The 22,409-nt window shown below is 45.2% G+C and overlaps 1 protein-coding gene across 4 annotated transcripts; it reads left to right on the forward strand.

The window, feature by feature from the left end:
* The first annotated feature begins 108 nt into the window (after nucleotides 1-108).
* On the forward strand, nucleotides 109-11,664 carry HYOU1 (hypoxia up-regulated 1). Of its 4 annotated transcripts, none has more exons than XM_037067559.1 (26): nucleotides 109-131; nucleotides 1,029-1,120; nucleotides 1,360-1,453; nucleotides 1,631-1,709; nucleotides 1,864-2,018; nucleotides 2,094-2,170; nucleotides 2,469-2,650; nucleotides 2,867-2,982; nucleotides 4,299-4,491; nucleotides 4,685-4,819; nucleotides 4,979-5,061; nucleotides 5,172-5,304; nucleotides 5,480-5,667; nucleotides 5,903-6,041; nucleotides 6,563-6,623; nucleotides 6,792-6,871; nucleotides 7,258-7,443; nucleotides 7,584-7,756; nucleotides 7,892-7,979; nucleotides 8,082-8,204; nucleotides 8,375-8,508; nucleotides 8,649-8,733; nucleotides 9,376-9,616; nucleotides 9,711-9,758; nucleotides 10,208-10,258; nucleotides 10,378-11,664. In XM_037067559.1, exons 2-26 carry the CDS (start codon nucleotides 1,036-1,038, stop codon nucleotides 10,437-10,439), a joined length of 2,991 nt encoding a protein of 996 aa, XP_036923454.1. In that variant the 5' UTR covers nucleotides 109-131; nucleotides 1,029-1,035; the 3' UTR covers nucleotides 10,440-11,664. The 4 variants fall into 4 exon arrangements, with proteins under 4 accessions (XP_036923454.1, XP_036923455.1, XP_036923456.1 ...); XM_037067560.1 differs by lacking the exon at nucleotides 109-131 and adding an exon at nucleotides 138-263; XM_037067561.1 differs by lacking the exon at nucleotides 109-131 and adding an exon at nucleotides 138-256.
* The last annotated feature ends 10,745 nt before the right edge of the window (nucleotides 11,665-22,409 follow it).

Below are 22,409 nucleotides of genomic sequence, written 5' to 3' on the forward strand. Positions count from 1 at the left end.
CCCAATAGGAGCGAGCGCCTGAGCGATGGGGGCGGGGCTGGGTGCGCGGTGCAGGGCGGGGCAGCGGAGGCTCCAATGAGCGTGCGCCGCGTTCGGAGCCGGCGAGTGCGCGAGACGCAGCTAAGAGGTTGGTAGCTAATGTAACAGTTTGCAAACGAAGGGGAGTTGTGAAGGGCGCGGGCTGTGGTCGCGCTGCTGGCCTCGTAATTACTCCCGCCACCGCGTGTGTCCCAGAGCTCGTGCCACAGAAGCCGAGGCAAGAGGTAGAGGGGGTGGGGGATGGCGATGGGAGCTGGCCTTACCCCCTAGAGGGAGGCAACGTGCTAGTTCTGGGCGTGGGTCGGTAGTGGGAGTGAGGGCCGCACAGACACCGTGACTCTTGGCTTCCCGCGGTTTGGTCCCGTGGCGTCCCCACGCTTTAGCGGGGGTGGGGGCGGGACCCATTTCCGGGAGTGGGAGACGCTGTCTTTGTCAGGTGAGACAGATGAATGCCGGGCACGCCATTCACGTGGGGCAAGGAACCTTGCGTTCCCGGTAAAGCATCTAAGTAGGCAGCAGGGGTGGGGGGCACAACCCAAAGGGGATGCTGAGTAGACAGGCCCTTCTTCCATCCCAGCCTCCCCCAGTGTGACCATCTTTCACTTCTCTTCCAGGCCCGGCCCGGCCTGGTTTTCCGTGCCGGCTGGGGAGCTCTAAGTGTGGGGAGGTGGTTGAGCCCTGGGCAGGGATCCGTGGCCATAGCCTGAGTATCTGACAGTAGGACCAGTGTAATGGTGCGGCAATTACTGCCTGTGCAATAGAAAGTGTCTGGCCCCCTTCTCCTGTCCTTGCTGTTTCACCTGGGCCTTTGTGGGGGCACTTCTGCGGATAATTAGAGGCTTAGTATTGTAAGGAGTAGGCGAGGTTTGGCTGCTCTGCCTTGGGTGAGAGTGGAGCAGGTATGAATCTTAAAGCTTCTCTGTTTTGGGATGAAGTTCTGTCCCCTTCATTCAGGGCATCTAGTTAACAAGTGTTTTTCTCCTCCCCAGGGGCACAATGACAGCCAATGTCAGGAGGCAGAGGAGACTAGTCTGTTGGACCTTAATGGCTGTGCTCTTGGCAGACCTGTTGTCACAGAGTGGTGTGTACCCCAGCAGAGGGGTGAAAAGAGGAATAAATGAGTGAATAATGAATGATACATGATGGGAAGAGGCAAAGAGGCTTTTGATCTGAAGCCTCTGGATTTTGAGTTGCTGGCCCCAGGCCTTTTGCTGTCTTTTGCTGTCGTACCTTTTCCATAGAAAATAGTGTGTTTTGATGAGAGGAGCCTCAGGAAGGTGGGGAAAGAGGGGCTAATTGACAGATCTATTTCCTCTTCAGATATGTTGGCAGTGATGTCTGTGGACTTGGGCAGTGAATCCATGAAGGTAGCCATTGTCAAGCCTGGAGTGCCCATGGAAATTGTCTTGAACAAGTAAGGGCAGCCATAGCTCCAGGGGTAGGGAAAGAGGGAATCTGGTCTCCAAGGTGCTGCGTGTTCTTGGAAGCACCAACAGTCTTTGGTGCTTGGGTGATTGATTGTATGTGTGGTGTTGAGGCTCCTGGGTCCATACCTTGCCATAGGCACCTGGCCCCAATGTCTCTTCCTCAGGGAATCCCGGAGGAAAACCCCAGTGGCTGTGACACTAAAAGAAAATGAAAGATTCTTTGGAGACAGTGCAGCAAGCCTGGTGAGCTACCAGCCCACCCCCTTGCCAGATGCAGTGTGCAGAGGAAAGGAAGTGACAGACCCAGAGTCTGTTCCCTTATCAGTCTCTTATGTAAAAGGTAGGTGATGGTTGGCTTGGGAGCCTAATGCTCTGTTCCTTCTTTCCATCCTCTCAGGCCATCAAAAATCCAAAGGCTACCCTGCATTACTTTCAGCAGCTCCTGGGGAAGCAGGAGGATAACCCCAATGTGGCCCTTTACAGAGACCGTTTCCCAGAGCACGAGTTAGGCTTTGACCCACAGAGGCAGACTGTGTACTTCCGAATCAGTCCGTGAGTGCTCTGCTGGAGAAGTGTCCTTCCTTTAATGCCTGGCTTTCTTGCCTCTAACTACCTTCCTTCCCCCAGGCAACTACAGTTCTCACCTGAGGAGGTACTGGGCATGGTTCTTAATTACTCCCGTTCTCTGGCTGAAGATTTTGCAGGTGAGCAGCCAAGGTAGAGTCAGTGGTGGCCAGGTTCCTTAGAGTCTCAACATGGGGGCATTTTGCCTCCAAGGGAATATTTGGCTATGTCTCAAGACATTTTTGGTTGTCCCAACTGGGGAACTGCTGTTGGCATTTAGTAAGTAGAGGCCAGGGGTGCTGCCAAACATCCTGTAATACACAGGACAGCCCCTAACACAGAGAATTATCTGGCCCCAAATGTCAAGAGTGCCAAGACTGGAAAACCCTCATCTAAGGTATGGAGCTGGTGGGAACCCTGTTCTGTTGTCCTCTGTAGAACAGCCCATCAAGGATGCAGTGATCACTGTGCCAGCCTTCTTCAATCAAGCCGAACGCAGAGCTGTGCTGCAGGCTGCTCGAATGGCCGGCCTCAAAGTGCTTCAGCTCATCAATGACAACACTGCTACTGCCCTCAGCTACGGTGTTTTCCATCGGAAAGATATCAACACCACTGCGCAGGTGAGCTGGGAAGAACTTCTGACCAGACTTGGAGGGTGACTTGTTTTGAGGATGAATACCATTTGGCTCATTTTGCATCTTGTTGGCACAGACCACCTTCTCTCGGCCTGTATAGGAGCCATTGGGCTTTCAGTTGAGAGTTGGTGTAACCCCTTGAAAGCAACAGGCAGTCTGGAGTTGACAATTCCTGTGACAATTAATTTGATGTCTCTACAGCACATAATGTTTTATGACATGGGCTCAGGCAGCACTGTGTGCACCATTGTGACCTACCAGACAGTGAAGACTAAGGAGACAGGAATGCAGCCACAGCTGCAAATCCAAGGAGTGGGGTAAGTGGAGGTTCCGAGGAAGGCTTGCTGAGAGAGACCCTTAAATGGGGATGTCTTTTTGGAGGGGCAACTGCCTCACTTTCCTACTCCCTGCAGGAATGCTGTCCTGGTTGAAGCACCATCAGTTATTGTAGTGTACTTCGGTCAAAAAGCAAGGGGAAGATGTGAGGAGAAGACAGTCTGAGGAGGTCGAAAGGCAGGGAACCTACTGAAATAACTTATCACTGATATTGTCTTAGTTCTTGAACCCATCCTTTTCCATCCAATTCTGTTGCTACCACCCTAGTTCAAGTTACCATCACCTCTTACCTATAGAATTTCAAAGATCTCTTGCTTCCAGTGTGCTCTCCCTTGAGTTTTTTCCCCACATTGTAGCCAGAGGATTCTTTTCAAGATGCCAACTTGATCATAACCAGTTTCTTTCAAAACCCTTCAGTACTCTCCCTCCTGGGAGCATGCGCATACCCTTCTTCTTTCCCAGGTGTGTATCTCCTGAACTCTAAGGGTCCCCATGAAAATTGCAACCAGGGGAGCAATGGGCAGTGGCTTGTCCCAGGCTAATCTCCAGAACCTGTCTCCAAGGCTTCTTTTCTCTGACTTTTCAGTGAGCCAAAGCATCCTTGCCTACACTCTCCTGTTGCTTCTGTCCTAAACCCTTCTTTGTTTTACTATTACCAGCTTTAATAAACATACTCTCAAAATAACCAATAAATAAATAAATACCCTTCATTGGCCTATAAGGCTGTGCCTGTGTGATTGTCTCTAATCCTGAGACTCTTGCTCTTTGAGCTTCAGCCGTACTTGCCCTCATTTGGAATACACCATGCTTTCTTTCACTTTAGGAGCTTTATACATATTGTTTTCTCTGCCTAGAATGTTTTTTCCTTTAATGTTTTTTCCTAGTTAACTCCAACTCATCCTTTAGGTTTCAGCTTAAGTTCCTCTTCTTCACAGAACTTTCCCTGACATCTGTAAATAGCTGAAATGTCTCATGTATAGGTTCTAACAGCATTGTCTACCTCTCCTTTATAACACATGGGGCAGTTAAAACTTTATATGATTATTGGATTGCTAGATTGTAGACTCCTTGACTACAAGGAGTTTTTTTTTCTTCTCAAAATTGTTTTTTTTTTTTCTCAAAATTGTATCTCCAGGTATAATACAGTTGATACCCAGTAATTACAGTTGAATGGGTAGGTGGATGAATTGTCATTCTGAGGTGTCACCATGTAGGATGAGATGAGCGCCAGGTTCCTGTGTAGGTGAAGGGGCCCCATGTGTTCCTTACACTTGTCCCTGTTACCTTTCCTGAACAGGTTTGACCGTACCCTGGGGGGCCTGGAGATGGAGCTCCGCCTACGTGACCACCTCGCCAGGCTTTTCAATGAGCAGCACAAGGGCCAGAGAGGGAAGGACGTGAGGGAGAACCCCCGTGCCATGGCCAAGCTGCTACGTGAGGCTAATCGACTCAAAACTATCCTGAGTGCCAATGCTGACCACATGGCACAGGTGCCCACATGTCACTGGTTGAGGGCAGTATTCCTCAACCAAAGTGAACTAGGCCACTTGGGCCTGGTGTGGCCCATCCCTTTTTCCTGTGCCTCCTGCCATCCTTCTGAAGTCCTGTTCTCTTGGTTTCTGGCCTGTCCTTTCAGGGAGCAGGACTTGGGTGAGAACTCTGACACTCCTTATCCTCCTCCAGATTGAGGGCCTCATGGATGATGTGGACTTCAAGGCAAAAGTGACTCGAAAGGAGTTCGAAGAGCTGTGTGCAGACTTATTTGAGCGGGTGCCTGGGCCTGTGCAGCAGGCCCTCCAGAGTGCCAAAATGAATTTGGTGAGTGGTAGTCAGAGGTGGGCCCGGGGCAGGAGACAGGTGGGATAGAAAGTGATTACATGGCAGGAGGAAGGAGCAGGAATGTTAAAGGAAGAGTCAATGCTGAGGAGGAGAGTCAGTTACATGCTGTTGCATCTCACGTTCTTTCCTACTCTGCAGGATGAGATTGAGCAGGTGATCCTGGTGGGTGGGGCCACTCGGGTCCCCAGAGTTCAGGAGGTGCTGCTGAAGGCTGTGGGCAAGTGAGTATGGGGGCTAGGACTCCAGGGCTGAGCAGCTAGAAGGCCGAGGGGAGGGAGGCCAAGCTGGGAGCTACAGAGTAGTCAGGGTTAAAGCTTAGAACTTTTAACAGGGAGGAGCTGGGGAAGAACATCAATGCAGATGAAGCAGCTGCTATGGGGGCTGTATACCAGGCAGCTGCACTCAGCAAAGCCTTCAAGGTGAAGCCCTTTGTAGTCCGAGATGCAGTGATCTACCCCATCCTGGTGAGTTAGCCTGTCTGATCAGGTGGTAAGTTCTTTTTACCTCTCCAAGTGTGATCTCCCCTTTTGTTTGCCCTAGTCTGTCTCTTTGTCTTTCTGCCAGTTGATGTTACTCACCCACCCTTACCCTAGAACCTGTTCTGGTTCTCCAGTGTGCCTCCTTTGCCTTGCTGTGTAGGTTGAGTTCACAAGGGAGGTAGAGGAGGAGCCTGGGGTTCACAACCTGAAGCACAATAAGCGTGTTCTCTTCTCCCGGATGGGGCCCTACCCTCAGCGAAAAGTTATTACCTTTAACCGCTACAGCCATGATTTTAATTTCCACATCAACTATGGTGACCTTGGCTTCCTGGGGCCTGAGGAGCTTCGGTGAGGGGGTGGGGGTGGGTAGGATGGAGCTCCAGGGAGGGAGGAATTGGGGCCTACAGGGCTAACCCAGGAGAAGCGATGGGGGTGGGGTTGGGGTTGGGGTAAGCATCTTCTCTAGAGGGTGCTGCCCTCCTCCTGAGGGAGGGACTCAACACCTCGTGCCAGAAAGCTGTGTAGTCAAGAGCTAGGGGCATACTGGGTGGGTTCCTCTGAACACCTCTTTTCTCTCAACCAGGATATTTGGCTCCCAGAATCTGACCACAGTGAAGCTAAAAGGTGTGGGTGACAGTTTCAAGAAGTATGCTGACTACGAGTCCAAGGGCATCAAGGCTCATTTCAACCTGGATGAGAGTGGTCTGCTCAGCTTAGACAGGGTGAGTGCAGAGAAAGACTCTGTGTACAGGGCAAGGGCCCAGGCCCCACCACCCTTTTCCAGAACATGAGAAATGAAGAGGGTTTTGAGGTTGGATAAATTTTGGCTCTAAACAAAGTTAACCAGGGATTTGGTGTGGTCCTTCTTGTAGCCTGTAAATGCTTAAGAACATTGTAAATTTCGGGATCTACACAATGGCTGAGGAACCCAATTTTGAAGAACAATTCTGAGGATTAATATCTTTTAGAGTAGTCTTAGAAATGATGACCCATTCTATTTTGAGTAGAGACATACAGGCCTCCGAGGTAAAAAAGGAACTGTGATCTTATCCTCAGAGGGCTCATAATTAAAGGAGAGAGGGTGACTTGATCTAAGAGCTTTTAGAAGAAGGCAAGTGAGAGAATAAGCCCGCAGCTGGGAGTCATTTGGATGTGCATAAGCAGACCCCACCGTGGCTGGAGGTTTGTGGTGAAAAAGTGAGTTTACATGTGCATTTCTTCATCTTGAATCTCTTGTTTTCAGGTAGAGTCTGTGTTTGAGACACTGGTGGAGGATAACCAAGAGGAAGAATCGACTCTGACCAGTAAGATCGGCGTGCATGTGTGTGTATGTGTGTACGAGAGAATATACTTGGGTGCATACTGAGGAAGTGAGTAGGCTTTGCCTTTGAGTTAGGAGGTAGTCACCCCCACCCGCTGCCGCCACCCCCCCAGGGGATCCTGTTTGAGTCTTTGGTCTTTCTTACCCCTAGAACTTGGCAACACCATTTCTAGCCTTTTCGGAGGAGGCACCACACCAGACACCAAAGAGAATGGTACCAGCACCATTCAGGTAAGCCCAGAATGGAGCCAGGAGAGCCTAGAAGATGGTATGTGGGGGCAGAGAGTTGGGGTGGATATCCCAGCTGCCTAGGATTTAGATCTCCCTCTCAGTCCACAACTGAGGTAGGGTAACCTTACCCTACTCTGCACTCTGAGCTAGCTGTTCCTGTGCTCGAGGTCCAAGGCCCATTCCCCTTATCTCCAGATCCTTCTTTTCTGTCTAACTAGACTGCTGCAGTCCAAACAATCCACTGCCCATTTCTGTACAGTTGCCTTCTGTTTATCTGCAAGCTGTTAGCCCCTTCAAAGCAGAGCCACTGGACCTGGCCTTGCTAAGCTGGTCTTACTACATAGGTCCTAACCATCCCTTGTGGTGTGTCTGTGACTGTGTCCAAGGAGGAAGAGGAAAGCCTTACTGAGGGGAGCAAGGATGAGCCTGGAGAGCAAGGAGAACTCAAGGAAGAAGCTGAGACCCCAGTAGAGGACACCTCTCATCCTTCACCCTTTGAGCCTAAGGAAGATGTAGCCGCTGAGGGAGAAAAGGCCATAAACAAAGAAAATGAGGAAAAGTCTGAGGCCCCGGTAAGCTATAGGCAGAATAAGGCCAGACTGGACACAGGATAAAGAAGCAGATGCCTCCCTTGTGTGTCATCCCCTCAAGCCCTGCCTGTGGATAATAGAAGAACCTAAGCTTTTCCTGACATCCTCATGTCTCCCCACAGGAGCCAAGTGATAAGAGGGAGCCAGGGTCTGAGAGTGTCTCTCCAGTCTCAGAGGAAGAAAAGAAGCAGAAACCTTCCCGGAAGCAGAAAATGGTAGAGGAAATTGGGGTGGAGCTAGTAGTTCTGGACCTACCTGACTTGTCCGAGGATGAGCTGGCTCATTCAGCACAGAAGTGAGTAGACTAAGAGTGGGTGTTTGTGGGTATAGGTATATATATGTGGAGGGTGGTGGGCAGGATGCACGCACAGTGGTACCTCTAGCTGTGCACTCCCTCTCCTTCATGTCTGTATCTCCTTTTGTCCCACAGACTTCAGGACTTGACAGTCCGAGACCTAGAGAAGCAGGAGCGGGAGAAAGCTGCCAATAGCTTAGAAGCTTTCATCTTTGAGACCCAGGTTGTTGAGTGGGAGGCACACTTGCCCTGGGACCTGTTCTGGCTCTGTGAGCCTTGCCCATAGGGGCTCGCTGCTTGCTTTTACTTGTGTGTACCTCCCTAGGACAAGTTATACCAGCCTGAGTACCAGGAAGTGTCCACTGAGGAACAGCGGGAAGAGATCTCTGGGAGACTCAATGCTGCTTCCACTTGGCTGGAGGATGAAGGCTTTGGAGCCACCACAGTGGTAGGGGTGCCCCAGCATATGGCGGGTGGGATGGGAGCTCTTTTTTTCTAGGATCGGAGAAGGTGGGAAGAGCTGGGGTGTGAGGCCCTGAAGAGGATTGCAGGGCTGGCTCCAGGGCTATCCTGTTATCCTTTGAATTCCTCTACCTATTCCCATACCATATCCATCAGATGTTGAAAGAGAAGCTGGCTGAGCTGAGGAAACTGTGCCAAGGGTTGTTTTTTCGGGTGGAAGAGCGTAAGAAGTGGCCTGAGCGGCTGTCTGCCCTTGATAATCTTCTCAACCATTCCAGCATGTTCCTCAAGTGAGAAGCCCCTTACCCTTTCTCTTTTACTCAGTCTTGCCAAGCCCACCAACACTCATTCCCATCAGCTTCCCATTCCCCATACCCACATCCCAGACCCCACTTCCTCCTGAGCTGATCGTCTCCCCTCTGGCTTCCAGGGGTGCCCGGCTTATCCCAGAGATGGACCAGATCTTCACTGAGGTGGAGATGACAACATTAGAGAAAGTCATCAATGAGACCTGGGTAATCCCTATATTAACTTAACTGGATACTTACCTGGAAAAGTGCCTATAGGTAGCATGGGAGATGTGGAGAAGTAGAGACTCAACATGCCTCTGCCTCATGGCTTAGCATTTAATTGGGACAGCAAAAGATGTTCGTGTTTGAGGTCATGTCTGATTAGTCCCAAATAAGGGTCAGAGCCGTGAGTGGTCAGACTAGAGAAGCAACATCCCTGTGAGGTTAGAGAAAGAGGCCTTGAGGAGCTGGGACATGAGCTGGACTCAGAAAGTGGCCCAGAGTTTGGATAGGTGAGGGTGATATGTCGTGTGAGGTGGAAACTTTTGGATGTGAGAGGGCATTTTGAACCAGAGCTCAGAAGTGGAGAGACAAGAATGGAATGATCAAGAGATTCAGCTGTATTTAGTCCAAACTAATAGAATATATATCAGAAACATGTAGCGTGAGGCTACCTTATAGAAAGCCTTGAATACAGTTCTGAGGAATCGTATTTGCTTACTCCTGTGGGGCTGATGACCAGATGTTGCAAGGTGATTGGAAGTCTGTGGGAAGAGCCAGAGGCTAGTTGGGGGTGAGTTTTATCTGGGACAGAGATGTCTGCTATTTCCATTGTTAGCTCTGAGCCTGTGCTGTCCTCACCCACAGGCCTGGAAGAATGCAACAATGGCTGAGCAGGCCAAGCTTCCCACCACAGAGAAGCCAGTGTTGCTCTCAAAAGACATCGAGGCCAAGATGATGACTCTGGACCGTGAAGTGCAATATTTGCTAAATAAGGCCAAGTTTACCAAGCCCAGGCCCAGGCCCAAGGACAAGAATGAAACCCAGGCAGAACCTCTACTCAATGTCAGTGCCAGTGACCAGGGGGAGAAGGTCATCCGTCCACCAGGTGAGGGCAGGGTGCCTGGCTCCAGGTGCTACTGGGCAGGAAGTATATCTCCTTTCCCTTCTGGGACTACATTTTACTCCTGGTTTCCCTCCAGGCCAGACTGAAGATGCCAAGCCCATTTCAGAACCTGAGAAAGAGACTCGTGAGTTGGGGAAATTGAAAATAATATTGTTTAGCCTAGGGCAGCGGTGTCAAACTCATTTTCACTGGGGGCCACATCAGCCTCACAGTTGCCTTCAAAGGGCCGAATGTAATTTTAAGACTGTATAAATGTAAGTACTCCTTAACAGTTAAGCAAGAGCTCAGCACTGCCGCCAGGTAGAAACAAGGTGCCCATGGGCCTTGTATTTGCCATCTGTGGCCTAGGGGTTGGCAAACTGTCAGGCATAGACTGTTTTTGGACAACCCGTGAGCTATGAATGGTCTTCATGTGTTGGAGGTATTTAAAAGAAAAAAACATTCAGAGACTGAATGTGACCCACAAATTCTAAAATGTTTACTTACTCTGACTCTACAGAAAAAGTGTGCCAACCCTTCCATGAGTCCCCTCTTCCCTTCTGCAGACACTAAACTATTCCTTCCCAAAAGCAGGATCTGGACCAGCAGATGCTGAACCTCTGGAGTTAGAAGGTCCTGGAACAGGTGAGGGTAGAGCTAGGGGTGTGATGTGAAGCCTAGTATGGGGGAACTGTCTGCACATAACTGGGGCCAGGTACCACCATTTTACCTGCTATTGTTCCTTTGTCTCTCCAACTCAACAGAATCTGAACAGGAGGAGCAACCAACAGGACAGAAGCAAACTTTGAAGAATGATGAACTATAGCCCCTGCCTTCCAGTTCCCCATTTCCTTCTGTTTTCTTCTACCACCTCTATTTATTAAACAATCAAGGGTTGGCAGGAGGGGTTATTCCTGCCCTCAGAGGCTTAAGTTCTTTTTCTCTCACCTGTGATTGGATGTATGGATAAGGGGAAGGAAGGGACACCTTACCAGTTTCTTCCATAGTAGTTCTGTGGTAAAAACTGGAATTGTTCTGTTCCCAATTCCAACCCCTGGTTCTGTACCTACCCAGGCCATAAATTGGGAAAAGTCACTACTAGGTCTTAATCTTTGTGGGTAGATGAGAGGATATCCGTCACTGATTAGTAGACCTGGTAATGGGAAGGATGTCCTCTGTTTTTAGTCTCCAGTTTTCTCTGGTCATCCCTTCCCTCTTTTCGTCTTCCACATGAAATCAATGTCACATATGAGCCAGTGTCTACAGAGCCTTGGTTACCAGATTTGATTTATTAGTCCTTGTTTATGTTCTTTTTTCCTCCAAGCTCTTTCCCTAAACTTCCATCTTCATTGGCTCCTCTTCCTATGGGTTTCCTTGGCTTACTATTGCAAGTTTAGTAAGCCTTTTGCCCAAAGCAATTCTATCTGGACTGGCTGAAATAAATCTAAGTTGATTCACACCCATCCACACAATGTCTAGTGGCCAGAGTAGACAGAGAAAGTGAGGAGAATCCAGCCACCTGCCCAGGGGTGAGCTATGTGAAATTTTACCTGTGGACTCTTGGCCCAGGAGTGTCATGTGGAGTGGCGGGCATGGGCTGGCAGCATCCTGCAAGCACTATCAAAATCTGCCCCTTTGCATTAGACTAGTGCTCCAGGTCCCTGTTACCACCCACTTTCTCTCCTGCTGCTCTGCCCTCCCAGACATCCTTTTCCTTACTCCCTGACCCTGGGCTGGCCAGTGTGTGCTTTATACTTGGAGACTAAGCCACGACCCTAGGAAAACAAGAGAACATGATGTGAATGTAAAAATGCCACTTCACTTTGAGGCAGGCCCTGTGGGTACAGGAGGAGACTGGCTTGCTTTTGTGCATTGCTCTGCTAGGATGGGGGCCCTGCTTCCACTATGCTGATGTTGGGGAGGCTCTCATCCAATATTCTGCCTGTAGCAGGAACCACAGCTGCCACCCCAGTTCCTAGCACAGGGGAAAGTCTGTTTGAGCCTGTTTTTCTTTTCTTTTTCCTTTTTTTTTTTTTTTTTGCCACATTGGCAGAAATGAGACCTAAGGGTCCCCATCCTGTCTTGTATGTTTGCGTTCTTTCAATTGCAGTTGAGATTGGTTAGGCAGGTTTGAGTCAAATTGTACTTTGCTCCATTGTTAATTGAGAAACGTTCAATAAAATATTATTTTCTATTTTTTGTGCTGTAGTTTTTATTTTTAAATATATTTTATTGATTATACCATTACAGTTCTATTTCCCCCTTCATTCCCCTCCACCCTGCACACCCCTCCCCCACTTTTCCCCCCCTTTAGTTTATGTCCCCATGTCAAGTTCTTTAGATTCTATATTTCCCCTACTATTTGTGCCCTCCCACATATCTATTTTTTACCTATCATCTATGCTACTTATTTTCTGTATCTTCTCCCCCCTTCTCCTCCTCCCACTCCCCTGTTGCTAACCCTCCATGTGTTCTTCATTTCTATGGTTTCATTCCTGATCTAGCTGTCCTCTTGGTTTGCTTTTGTTTTAGGTGTGCTTGTTAGTAACTGAGTTTGCTGTCCTTTCAGTGTCCTTTCATATTGTTTATCTTCTTTTTCTTAGATAAGTCTCTTTAACATTTCATATAATAAGGGCTTGGTGATGATGAACTTGAATTTGATCTTATCTGAGAAGCACTTTATCTGCCCTTCCATTCTAAATGAAAGTTTTGCTGGATAGAGCAGTCTTGGATGTAGGTCTTTGGATTTCATGACTTGGAATACTTCCTTCCAGCTCCTCCTTGCCTGTAAGGTCTCTTTTGAGAAATCAGCTGACAGTCTAATGGGCAATCCTTTGTAGGTGACTGTCCCCTTATCTCTTGCTGCTTCTAGGATTCTCTCCTTTATTTTAATCTTGGCTGATGTAATATGTGCCTTGGTGTGTTCCTTCTTGGGTCCAATTTCTTTAAGACTCTCTGAGCTTCCTGGATTTCCTGGAAGTCTATTTCCTTTGCCAGACTGGGGAAGTTCTCCTTTATTATTTGTTTGAATAAGTTTTCCACTTGTTGCTGTTTCTTTTCCCTTTCTGGCACCCCTATAATTCGGATGTTGGAATGTTTAAAGATGTCCTGGAAGTTCCTAAGCCTCTCCTCATTTTTTTGAATTCTTATAACTTCACTTTTTCCTGTTTGGGCATTTCTTCCTTCTGGTCCACCCCCTTGATTTGAGTCCCAGTTTCCTTTCCATCACTATTGGTTTCCTGTGCATTTCCCTTCATTTCAATTAGTTTAGCCTTCATATGTTCCTCTAATTTGTGACTATAATCAACCAGTTCTGTGAGCATCTTGATGACCGGTGTTTTGAACTGTGCATCTGAGAGGCTGGCTATTTCTTGGTCGCTTAGAGTTATTGGCTCTGGGGCTTTGAGTTCTTCTTGAGCCATATTTTGTACTGTTCGTGCCTATTACATATGAGGAGCAGAGCCCTAGGTGTTCACCAGGGCCGGGTGACCCAGTCGCTGGGTTGTGATGCTGTATGTGGAAGCAGGGCCAAAGGAAAGCAATGGTGGGCACCCTTTGCTTCCTCCTGCCACCACTGCAGGCCACGAGATTCGTCCCACTGCTCGTGAATGTGCGACCGGAGTCAGCTGCTGCTGGGTTTGTTGCTGGGGGCTATGCGGTCCTTCTCACTTCTCACTCCCGCTGTCTCAAGCCTTCACTGGGTCTGCCCGACGCTACCCTGGATGCCTGGGCGCCTGGGGTCGTGAGATCCCTCCTGCCCAATCCTCCTCTGCTGCTGGCTTCGCCCCTCTTACCCGTCCGGTAAAACGGTTTGTTGTTGTTGGACTTCTTTATAGTTCAATTTTCTGTTCTTTGGCTGTGTCTTTGTTCTCCAAACCTTTGTTGTATTCAAACTTGGTTGTGGGAGAAGGCACAGTGTTTCCACCTATACCTCCATCTTGGCGGAAGTCCTGTGCTGTGGTTTTTAAATTTTTATTTCCTGAATATAAATAATAGGTATGAATTCTAAGCTATTTTCTCCTGTTGTCAAATGGGATTTAATTCTCCTAGGCTATTTAAAAACAAAAGATTTTATTTATTTTTAGAACCAGGAAGAGAGGGAGAGAAACAACTTGGACTCCCCCAACTGGTGACCTGGCCTATAACCCAGGCATGTACTCTGACTGGGAATCAAACTGGTGACCTTTTGGTTCATAGGCCAGTACTCACTCCACTGAGCCTCATCAGCTAGAAGAGGATCTTGTACAGAATTTGGAAGATAGAAGTTTGAGTAATAAACTTAAATTACCTATAATACAATCACTAAAGCATTAACATTTTGGGCATCATTAACATCATAATATGCCTGGCTGGTGTAGCTCAGTGGATTGAGCGCGGGCCTGCGAACCAGAGGATCGCGGTTCGATTCCCAGTCAGGGCACATGCCTGGGTTGTAGTCCAGTTCCCTGCAGGCCAACTCCCAGCAGGGGACGCACAAAAAGGCAACCATACATTGATGTTTCTCTCCCTCTCTCCTTCCCCTCTAAAGATAAATAAATAAAATCTTGAAAAAAAAAAAAAGATCATAATATGTAAGTTTTTCAGTCTTGGACAAAATTGTATTTTTTTTCCTGACATTTCTTGGACCCCTATGTTATTTTTAGGTAACTTCCATTTTTAAAATAACCCATTTTATAAATAAAAAATAATTCCTAGAGGTTCAGTAATGTATCCAAGGAATTAGAGGTGTTAAGTGCCTCAGCTAGGTTTGAACTTAATTCTGAGCCATTACATTAGCTGTTACTATGACACAACAATGTGTTGCTAGAGGTTCACCATTCATAGCACAATTAATTCGGACTGTTCATTAGTTGTGATGGAGCCGTATTTTACCAAAGGAAGATCACTCTAGTTATTAATCATATGCTTATCGAAGCAGGTGAATCATGACTATGAAGGTTATAATTTTCTCTAAAGGTTTAACAGTTCAGCCTTGGCCAGGTAGCTCAGTTGGTTAGAGCCTCTTCCCATCACACCAGGGTTTAGGGTTTAATCCCCAGTCAGGGCACAAAAGACTCAACCAATGAATGCATAAGTAAGTGGAACAAATCAATGTTTCCCCTTCCTATCTAAAATCAATAAATCTTTAAGAAAATGTTGAACAGGTCAGACAACTTGAACCTGGCATTTTTAATAGACTTTTTTAGAGCAGTTTTAGGATCGCAGTTAAATTGAGCAGAAAGAACAGTTCATGTATAAAGAGGTTGCCAAGTAAGTTTAGAGTTGTGAGTAGTTTGTTCTTGTATTATTTACATATTAATTATTGAATTTGTTTTATTTGGCTTACTGTTTTTATTTTGTATCCTTATGACTTATATGTTAGGTAATGATGGCTGGTAATTTAACCTACTTTTGCCCACCCCGATACCCTCTGCCTACCCCCAACATACACACAACCTCCCCTGCTACCAACATCCCACACTGGAGTGGGGCATTAGTTAACAATTGAACCTACATGTCATTATCACCCAAAGTCCATAGTTTACATTAGAGTTCACTCATGGTATGTACAATCTTAGGGTTTGAACAAATGTATAATGACATGTATTCACCATTACATGTCACAGCATATTTTATTGTCCTACGAATCCTCTGCCTATTCATCCATCCCTCCTTCCTCTCCAACCCCTGCCAACCACAGATCTTTTTACCAACTCCATAGTTTTTCCTTTTCCAAAATGGCAATATAGTTGGAATTATATAGTATGTAACCTTTTCAGACTGGCTTTCACTTCATAATATGCAGTTCAGTTTCCTCCATGTCTGAAAAATATTTTATTGTCTGGATGTACCACTCATGTACTGAAGAACTTCTGTACATGATGTTTTTCTAAGTTTCAACAATTATGAATAAAGCTTCTGTAAATATCTTTGTTCAGATTTTAAGTTCTCATCTCATTTGGGTATGTAATTATACATGTATTTACATAGTTATATATTTAACACCATAAACATGTCATTAACAATTTCGGAATTTAAAAGTACTGAGTTTTTGCCCTGGCTGGTGTAGCTTAGTGGGTTGAGCGCTGGCCTGTGAACTAAAGTGTCACAGGTTCAATTCCCAGGCAAGGCACATGCCTGGGTTGCAGACCAGGTCCCTAGTGGGGGGCGCATGAGAGGCGGCTATACATTGATGTTTCTCTCCCTTCCCCTATGTCTAAAAATAAGTTTAAAAAATCTTTAAAAAATAAAACTACTGACCTTTTTTTAAAATCCTCACTCCAGGATATGTTTATTGATTTGAAAGAGAGAGAGAGAAACATCAACACAAGAAATGCTGGTTGGTTGCCTCCTGTGCACAACCCGACTGGGGATCAAAATCACAACCTAGGTATGTGCCCTGATCAGGATTAGAACTTCCCACAACCTTCTGGTGTACAAGACAACACTACAACTAACCTAGCCATCCAGCCAGAGCAGTAATGAGTGTTTTTGTTGTATTTTCTTTTTGCCAGAGACTCCCATTTTTTAATGGCTTGATGGTTTCCTTTGTGCCCAGCACTTTACATGCATCATCTCTTTCAATCCTACCCTGTTTGAGAGAGAAAGCAACAGGCTCAAGAGGGGTGTGTGTGCTGAGAAAGGGGAGACTCTAAAAACCTGAGCGCCAATCTTGATGGCTGCAGGTACTGCAGTACTGAACTTTTTAATAGCCACTATTTTTACTTATTTAAGATTTTATTTATTTAACCTGGCTGGTGAGTGCTGGCCTGTGAACCAAAGGATTGCCAGTTTGATTTCCCAGTCAGGGCACATGCCTGGGTTGTGGGCCAGGTCCGCAGTAGGGGGTGCCTAAGAAGCAACCAAACATTGATGTTTCTCTCTTTCTCTTCCTCTCTTCTTTTCCCTCTCTCTAAATATAAATAAATAAAATCTAAAAAAAAAAGAAAGAAAGAGCTTTCGGCCAAGATGGAGGTGTAGGTGGAAACAGTGTGCCCCCTCCCACAACTAAATTTAAAGACAGCTAAGTTTGAGAAACAAGGATGCAGCCAAAACAGTGAAAATTGAACTGTACAGAAGTCTGACAAGGATTCACTCGGCCAGACCAGTAAGAGGGGCGAAGGCAGTGGTAGAGCGGGGTTGGGCTGGAAACACCATTCAGTCCTACTGACCCAGGAGTGGAGGCGGAGGTGGTTGGCAGATCCCAGGCGTGGGGTGGCAACGGGCTGACCCAATGAGGGCATAGGGCAACTGGCTGACTGTGGTCACACATTCGCATGCAGATAAACCAAGAGAAGGAGCGAACAGTGAGACAGACCCTGTAGGCTAGGGCCCCAGGAATGGGAATTAGAGCCTGAAAGCACCAACTAGAAAGACTTTCTTGGGGTCGAGGGGCCGGGAGGGGCTCCCAGGCCCACAGAGAGTTTGTTGGAGAGACCCACAGGGTCCTGGGTAGTACACAGGCCCACACACCTGGGAACCAGTACCAGAGGGGCCCAATTTGCTTGTGGAAAGCTGCAGAAGGGACAGAAATCTGAAAGAGTGGAGCGGAGCAAAGCACCATTTTCCCCCCTTTCTGACCCCACCCCCACATATAGTGTCACAAACTAGCAACTGGGTCACCCGACCCTGGTGAACACCTAAGGCTCCACCCCCTCAAACATAACAGGTGCAAACAGACCAAACATTATGACTCAAGAACAGCTCAAAGCCCCACAGCCTATAAGTCTAAGTGACCAAGAAATAGCCAGCCTTTCCGATGCACAGTTCAAAACACTGGTGATCAGGATGCTCACAGAATGGGTTGATTTTAGCCACAAATTAGAGGAACATATGGAGGCTAAACTGATTGAAAGGAAGGGAATTGCACAGGAAATCAATAGTGATGGAAAGGAAACTGGGACTCAAATCAAGGGAGTGGACCAGAAGGAAGGAAGAAATGCCCAAACAGAAAAAAGTGAAGTTATAAGAATTCAGAAAAATGAGGAGAGGCTTAGGAACCTCCAGGACATCTTTAAACATTCCAACATCCGAATTATAGGGGTACCAGAAGGGGAAGAGGAACAGCAACAAGTGGAAAACTTATTCAAACAAATAATAAAGGAGAACTTCCACAGTCTGGCAAAGGAAATAGACTTCCAGGAAATCCAGGAAGCTCAGAGAGTCTCAAAGAAGTTGGACCCAAGAAGGAACACACCAAGGCACATCATAATTACATTAGCCAAGATTAAAATGAAGGAGAGAATCCTAGAAGTAGCAAGAGATAAGGGGACAGTTACCTACAAAGGAGTGCCCATCAGACTGTCTGCTGATTTCTCAAGAGACCTTACAGGCAAGAAGGGACTGGAAAGAAGTATTCCAAGTCATGAAATCTGAAGACCTACAGCCAAGACTGATCTATCCAGCAAAGCTTTCATTTAGAATGGAAGGACAGATAAAGTGCTTCTCAGATAAGATCAAATTCAAGGAGTTCATCATCACTAAGCCTTTATTGTATGAAATGTTAAAGGGACTTATCTAAGAAAAAGAAGATAAAACAATATGAACAGTGAAAGGACAGCAAACTCACAGTTATTAACAACCACACCTAAAACAAAAGCAAAGTAAGAGGACAGCTAGATCAGGAGCAGAAACATAGAAATGGTGATCACATGGAGGGTTAGCAACAGGGGAGTGGGAGGAGGAGAAGGGGGGAGAAGGTACAGAGAATAAGTAGCATAGATGGTAGGTAGAAAGTAGACAGGAGTCAGGAGTACTATGGGAAATACAGAATCTAATGAACTTGTGACACATGGACATGAACGAAAGGGGGGAAATGGTAGGGGAAGGGTGTGCAGGGTGGAGGGGAGTGAAGGGGAGAATGGGACAACTGTAATGGCATAATCAATAAAATATATTTAAAAAAAAGAAGAAAGCCTAAAGAATCCATGAAAAAAATTATTAGCACTAATAATTCAGCAAAGTTGCAAGACACAAAAGTAACACTCAAAAATCAATTGCATTTTTTTCCTTCAAATTTTTAAAAGATTTTATTCGCTCCTTTTTAGAGAGAGGGGAAGAGAGATAGGAAGAGGGGGAGAAACTTCATTGTGCAAGAGATGAATCTATCACTTGCCTCTTTTACACCCACCTACTGGGGACCTGGCCAGCAACCTAGGCGTATGCCCTGATTGGGAATTGAACCAGCAACCCTTTCATTCACAGGCCAGCACTCAATCCACTGAGCCACACCAGCTAGAGCCAGTTGTATTTCTATACACTGACAGTGAACGAATCAAAAAGAAATTTAACAAACCTGCTCCATTTACAATAACATCAGGAATAATAAAATACTGCCCTGGCTGGTATGGCTCAGTGGATTGAATTCCAGCCTGAGAGCCAAAGGGTCGCTGGTTTGATTCCCAGTCAGGGTATATGCCTAGTTGCAGGCCAGGTCCCCAGTGGTGGGCATGAGAGAGGCAGCCAAACATTAATATTTCTCTCTCTCTCCCTTCCCCTCTCTAAAAATAAGTAAATAAAAATCTTTTTAAAAGAAAGAATAATTGAATACTTATGAAAAATTAACCAAGGAAATATTAGACTTATGCACTGAAAACTATAAAACACTGCTGAAGGAAATTAAAGAAGAGCTAAATAGTTGGAAAGATGTCCATATTCATGGACTAGAAGACTTAATATTGCTAAAATGATAATACTCTCCAAGTTGTTCTTGAATTCAATGCAATACCTATCAAAACCCCATCAGGTTTCTTTGAAGAAATTGATAATATAACCTTAAGATATATGGAAATCCAAGGAACTACAGATAGTCAAGGCAGTCTTGAAAAAGAAGAAAGTTGAAAGACCCACATTTTCCATTTTTACAACTTAATAAAGCTACAGTCATCAAAACTGTGGCACTGGTATATGGATACACATGTAGACTAATGAAATAGAATTGAGAAACCAAAAATAAGGCCATGCATATAGAGTCAACTGAGTTTTGAGAAGAGCGCCAAGAGCATTTAATAGGAAAAGAAAATTCTCTTTACAAACAGTGCTGGGAAACTGGATATCCATATACAAAAAATTAAAATTGGAACTTTGTCTTATGCCATCTTCAAGAATTTACTCAAAATGGATTGAAGACCTATATTTGAGATCTAAAACTATAAAACACATAGTTGAAAACAGGAGAACTTGATTTGGCAATAGTTTCATAATTATGACACCAAAACCACATGCAATAAAAGAAAAATTGATAAATTGGACTTCATCAAATTAAAAACTTTGGGGTTTCAAAGAACATTACAAAGAGAGTGAAGAGAACCCTGACTGGTGTGGCTCAGTGGTTTGAGTGCCGCCTGCAAACCAAAGAGTTGCCAGGTAAATTCCAGGTCTAGGGTTGCAGGCCAGGTCCCCAGTATGGGGTGCAGGAGAGGCCACCACACATTGATGTTTCCCCTGTCTCCCTCCCTTCCCATCTCTCTAGAAATAAGTAAATAAAATCTCTAAAAAAGGGAGAGTGAAAAGGCAATCCACAGAATGAAAGAAGTTTTTTTGCAAATCATGCATCCAATAAGTTTAGTAATATAATAATAATAAGGAACACCTACAACCTCAACAACAAAAAAATAAACTACACAACTAAAAGATAGGCAAAGAATTTGAATAGGTATTTCTTTAAAAATTTTAAAATGCCTAATATGCACATGAAAATATGCTCATCTTCATTATCTGCCAGGGAAATGGAAAGCCAAGCCACAATAATGTACCACTAATACCTACTAGAGATGTAAGATGTCTAAAATAATAATTCTTTTTTAAAAATTTATTTATTTTAATTGTTGTACAAGTACAGTTTTCTGTCTTTTACTCCCATCCCAGCCCATGCCCCCAGTGCTCCCCACCTCCCTCCCATTTCCAACCCCCTTAGTTTTTGTACATGTGTCCTTTATACTTGTTCCTGTAAACCCTACCCTTTTTCCCCTGAAATTCCCTCCCGTCTCCCCTCTGGTCACTGTCAGCTGTTCTCTATTTCAGTGTCTTTGGTTATAATTTGCTTGCTTGTTTGTTTTGTTGTTTAGGTTCATGTTAAAGGTGAGATCACATGGTATTTGTCTTTCATCGCCTGGCTTATTTCACTCAGCATAATGCTTTCCAGTCATCTATGCTGTTGCAAAGGGTAGGAGCTCTTTCTTTCTGCTGCATAGAATTTCATTGTGTAAATGTACCATAGTTTTGGATCCATTTATTTACTGATGGGCACCTAGGTTGCTTCTAACACTTGGCTATTGTAAATTGAGCTGCTATGAACATTGGGGTGCATAGGTTCTTTTGGATTAGTTTCAGGGTTCTTAGGATATAATCCTAGCAGTTGAATTGCTGGGTCAAAAGGCAGATCCATTTTTAGTATTCTTAGAAAATTCTATACTGTTTTCCATAGGGGTTGTACCAGTCTGCAATCCCACCAACAGTGAACTAGGGTCACCTTTTCTCCACAACCTCTCCAACATTTGTTGTTTGTTGCTTTGTTTATAATGGCCACTCTAACTAGTATGAAGTGGTATTTCATTGTGGTTTTAATTTGCATCTCTCTGATAGCTAGCAATATCGAGCATCTTTTCATGTGTGTCTGGATCCTCTGTATGTCCTCCTTGGAGAAATGTTTGTTCAAGTCCTTTGCCCATTTTTTAATTGGGTTAGTTGTCTTCTTAGAGTGGAGTTGTGTAAGTTCTGTGTATATTTTGGAGATGAAACCCTTGTCTGAGGTATCATTGGCAAATATGTTTTCCCATACAATTGGATCTCTTTTTATTTTATTATTGTTTTATTTACCTGTGCAGAAGCTTTTTATTTTGATGAGATCCCATTTGTTTATTCTTTCCTTTATGTCCCTTGCTCTAGGGGACACATTAGTAAAAATGTTGCTCCGTGAAATACCTCAGATTTTCCTGCCAATGTTCTCCTCTAGGACTTTAGTGTTGTCACGGCTTATATTTGAGTCTTTTATCCACTTTGAATTGATTTTTGTGCATAGTGTAAGTTGGTGCTCAAATTTCATTTTTTTGCAAGGAGCTGTCCAGTTCTCCCAACACCATTTGTTGAAGAGGCTATTTTTAGTCTATTTTATGTTGCTGCCCCTTTTGTCAAATATTAATTGACAGTAGAGGCTTGGGTTTATTTCTGGGTTCTCTGTTCTGTTCCATTGGTCTATGTGCCTGTTTTTATGCCAGTACCAGGCTGTTTTGATTACAGTGGCCTTGTAATACAGTTTGGTATCAGGTATTGTGATTCCTCCTACTTTGTTCTTCTTTCTCAAAATTGCAGTTGCTATTCAGGGGCATTTATGGTTCTATATAAATTTTTGAAGTGTTTGTTCTATATCTGTGAAATATGCCATTGGTACTTTAATAGGTATTGCATTGAATCTGTAAATTGCTTTGGGTAGTATGGACATTTTGATGATGTTAATTCTTCCCATCCATGAACATGGTATATGTTTCCAATTGTTTGTCTCTTCCTTGATTTCTTTCTCCAGTGTTGTGTAGTTTTCTGCATACAGGTCTTTTACCTCCTTGGTTAGGTTTATTCCTAGGTTTTTTTTGTTTTGTTTTGTTTTTGCTATATCAAATGGGACTTTTTTCTTGATTTCTGCTTCTGCTGATTCATTGTTGGTATACAAAAACACCTTTGATTTCTGGATATTGACTTTGTATACCGCTGTTTTGCCAAATTCATTCATTAGGTCAAGCAGATTTTGGGTGGAGTTATACGATTTTCCATGTACACTATCATGTCACCTGCAAACAGTGACAGTTTTGTTTCCTTCTTTCCA

The sequence above is a fragment of the Sturnira hondurensis genome, unplaced genomic scaffold (assembly GCF_014824575.4).
Source record: "Sturnira hondurensis isolate 20B ecotype Veracruz unplaced genomic scaffold, ASM1482457v3 Scaffold0017284, whole genome shotgun sequence".
NCBI lineage: Eukaryota > Metazoa > Chordata > Mammalia > Chiroptera > Phyllostomidae > Sturnira > Sturnira hondurensis.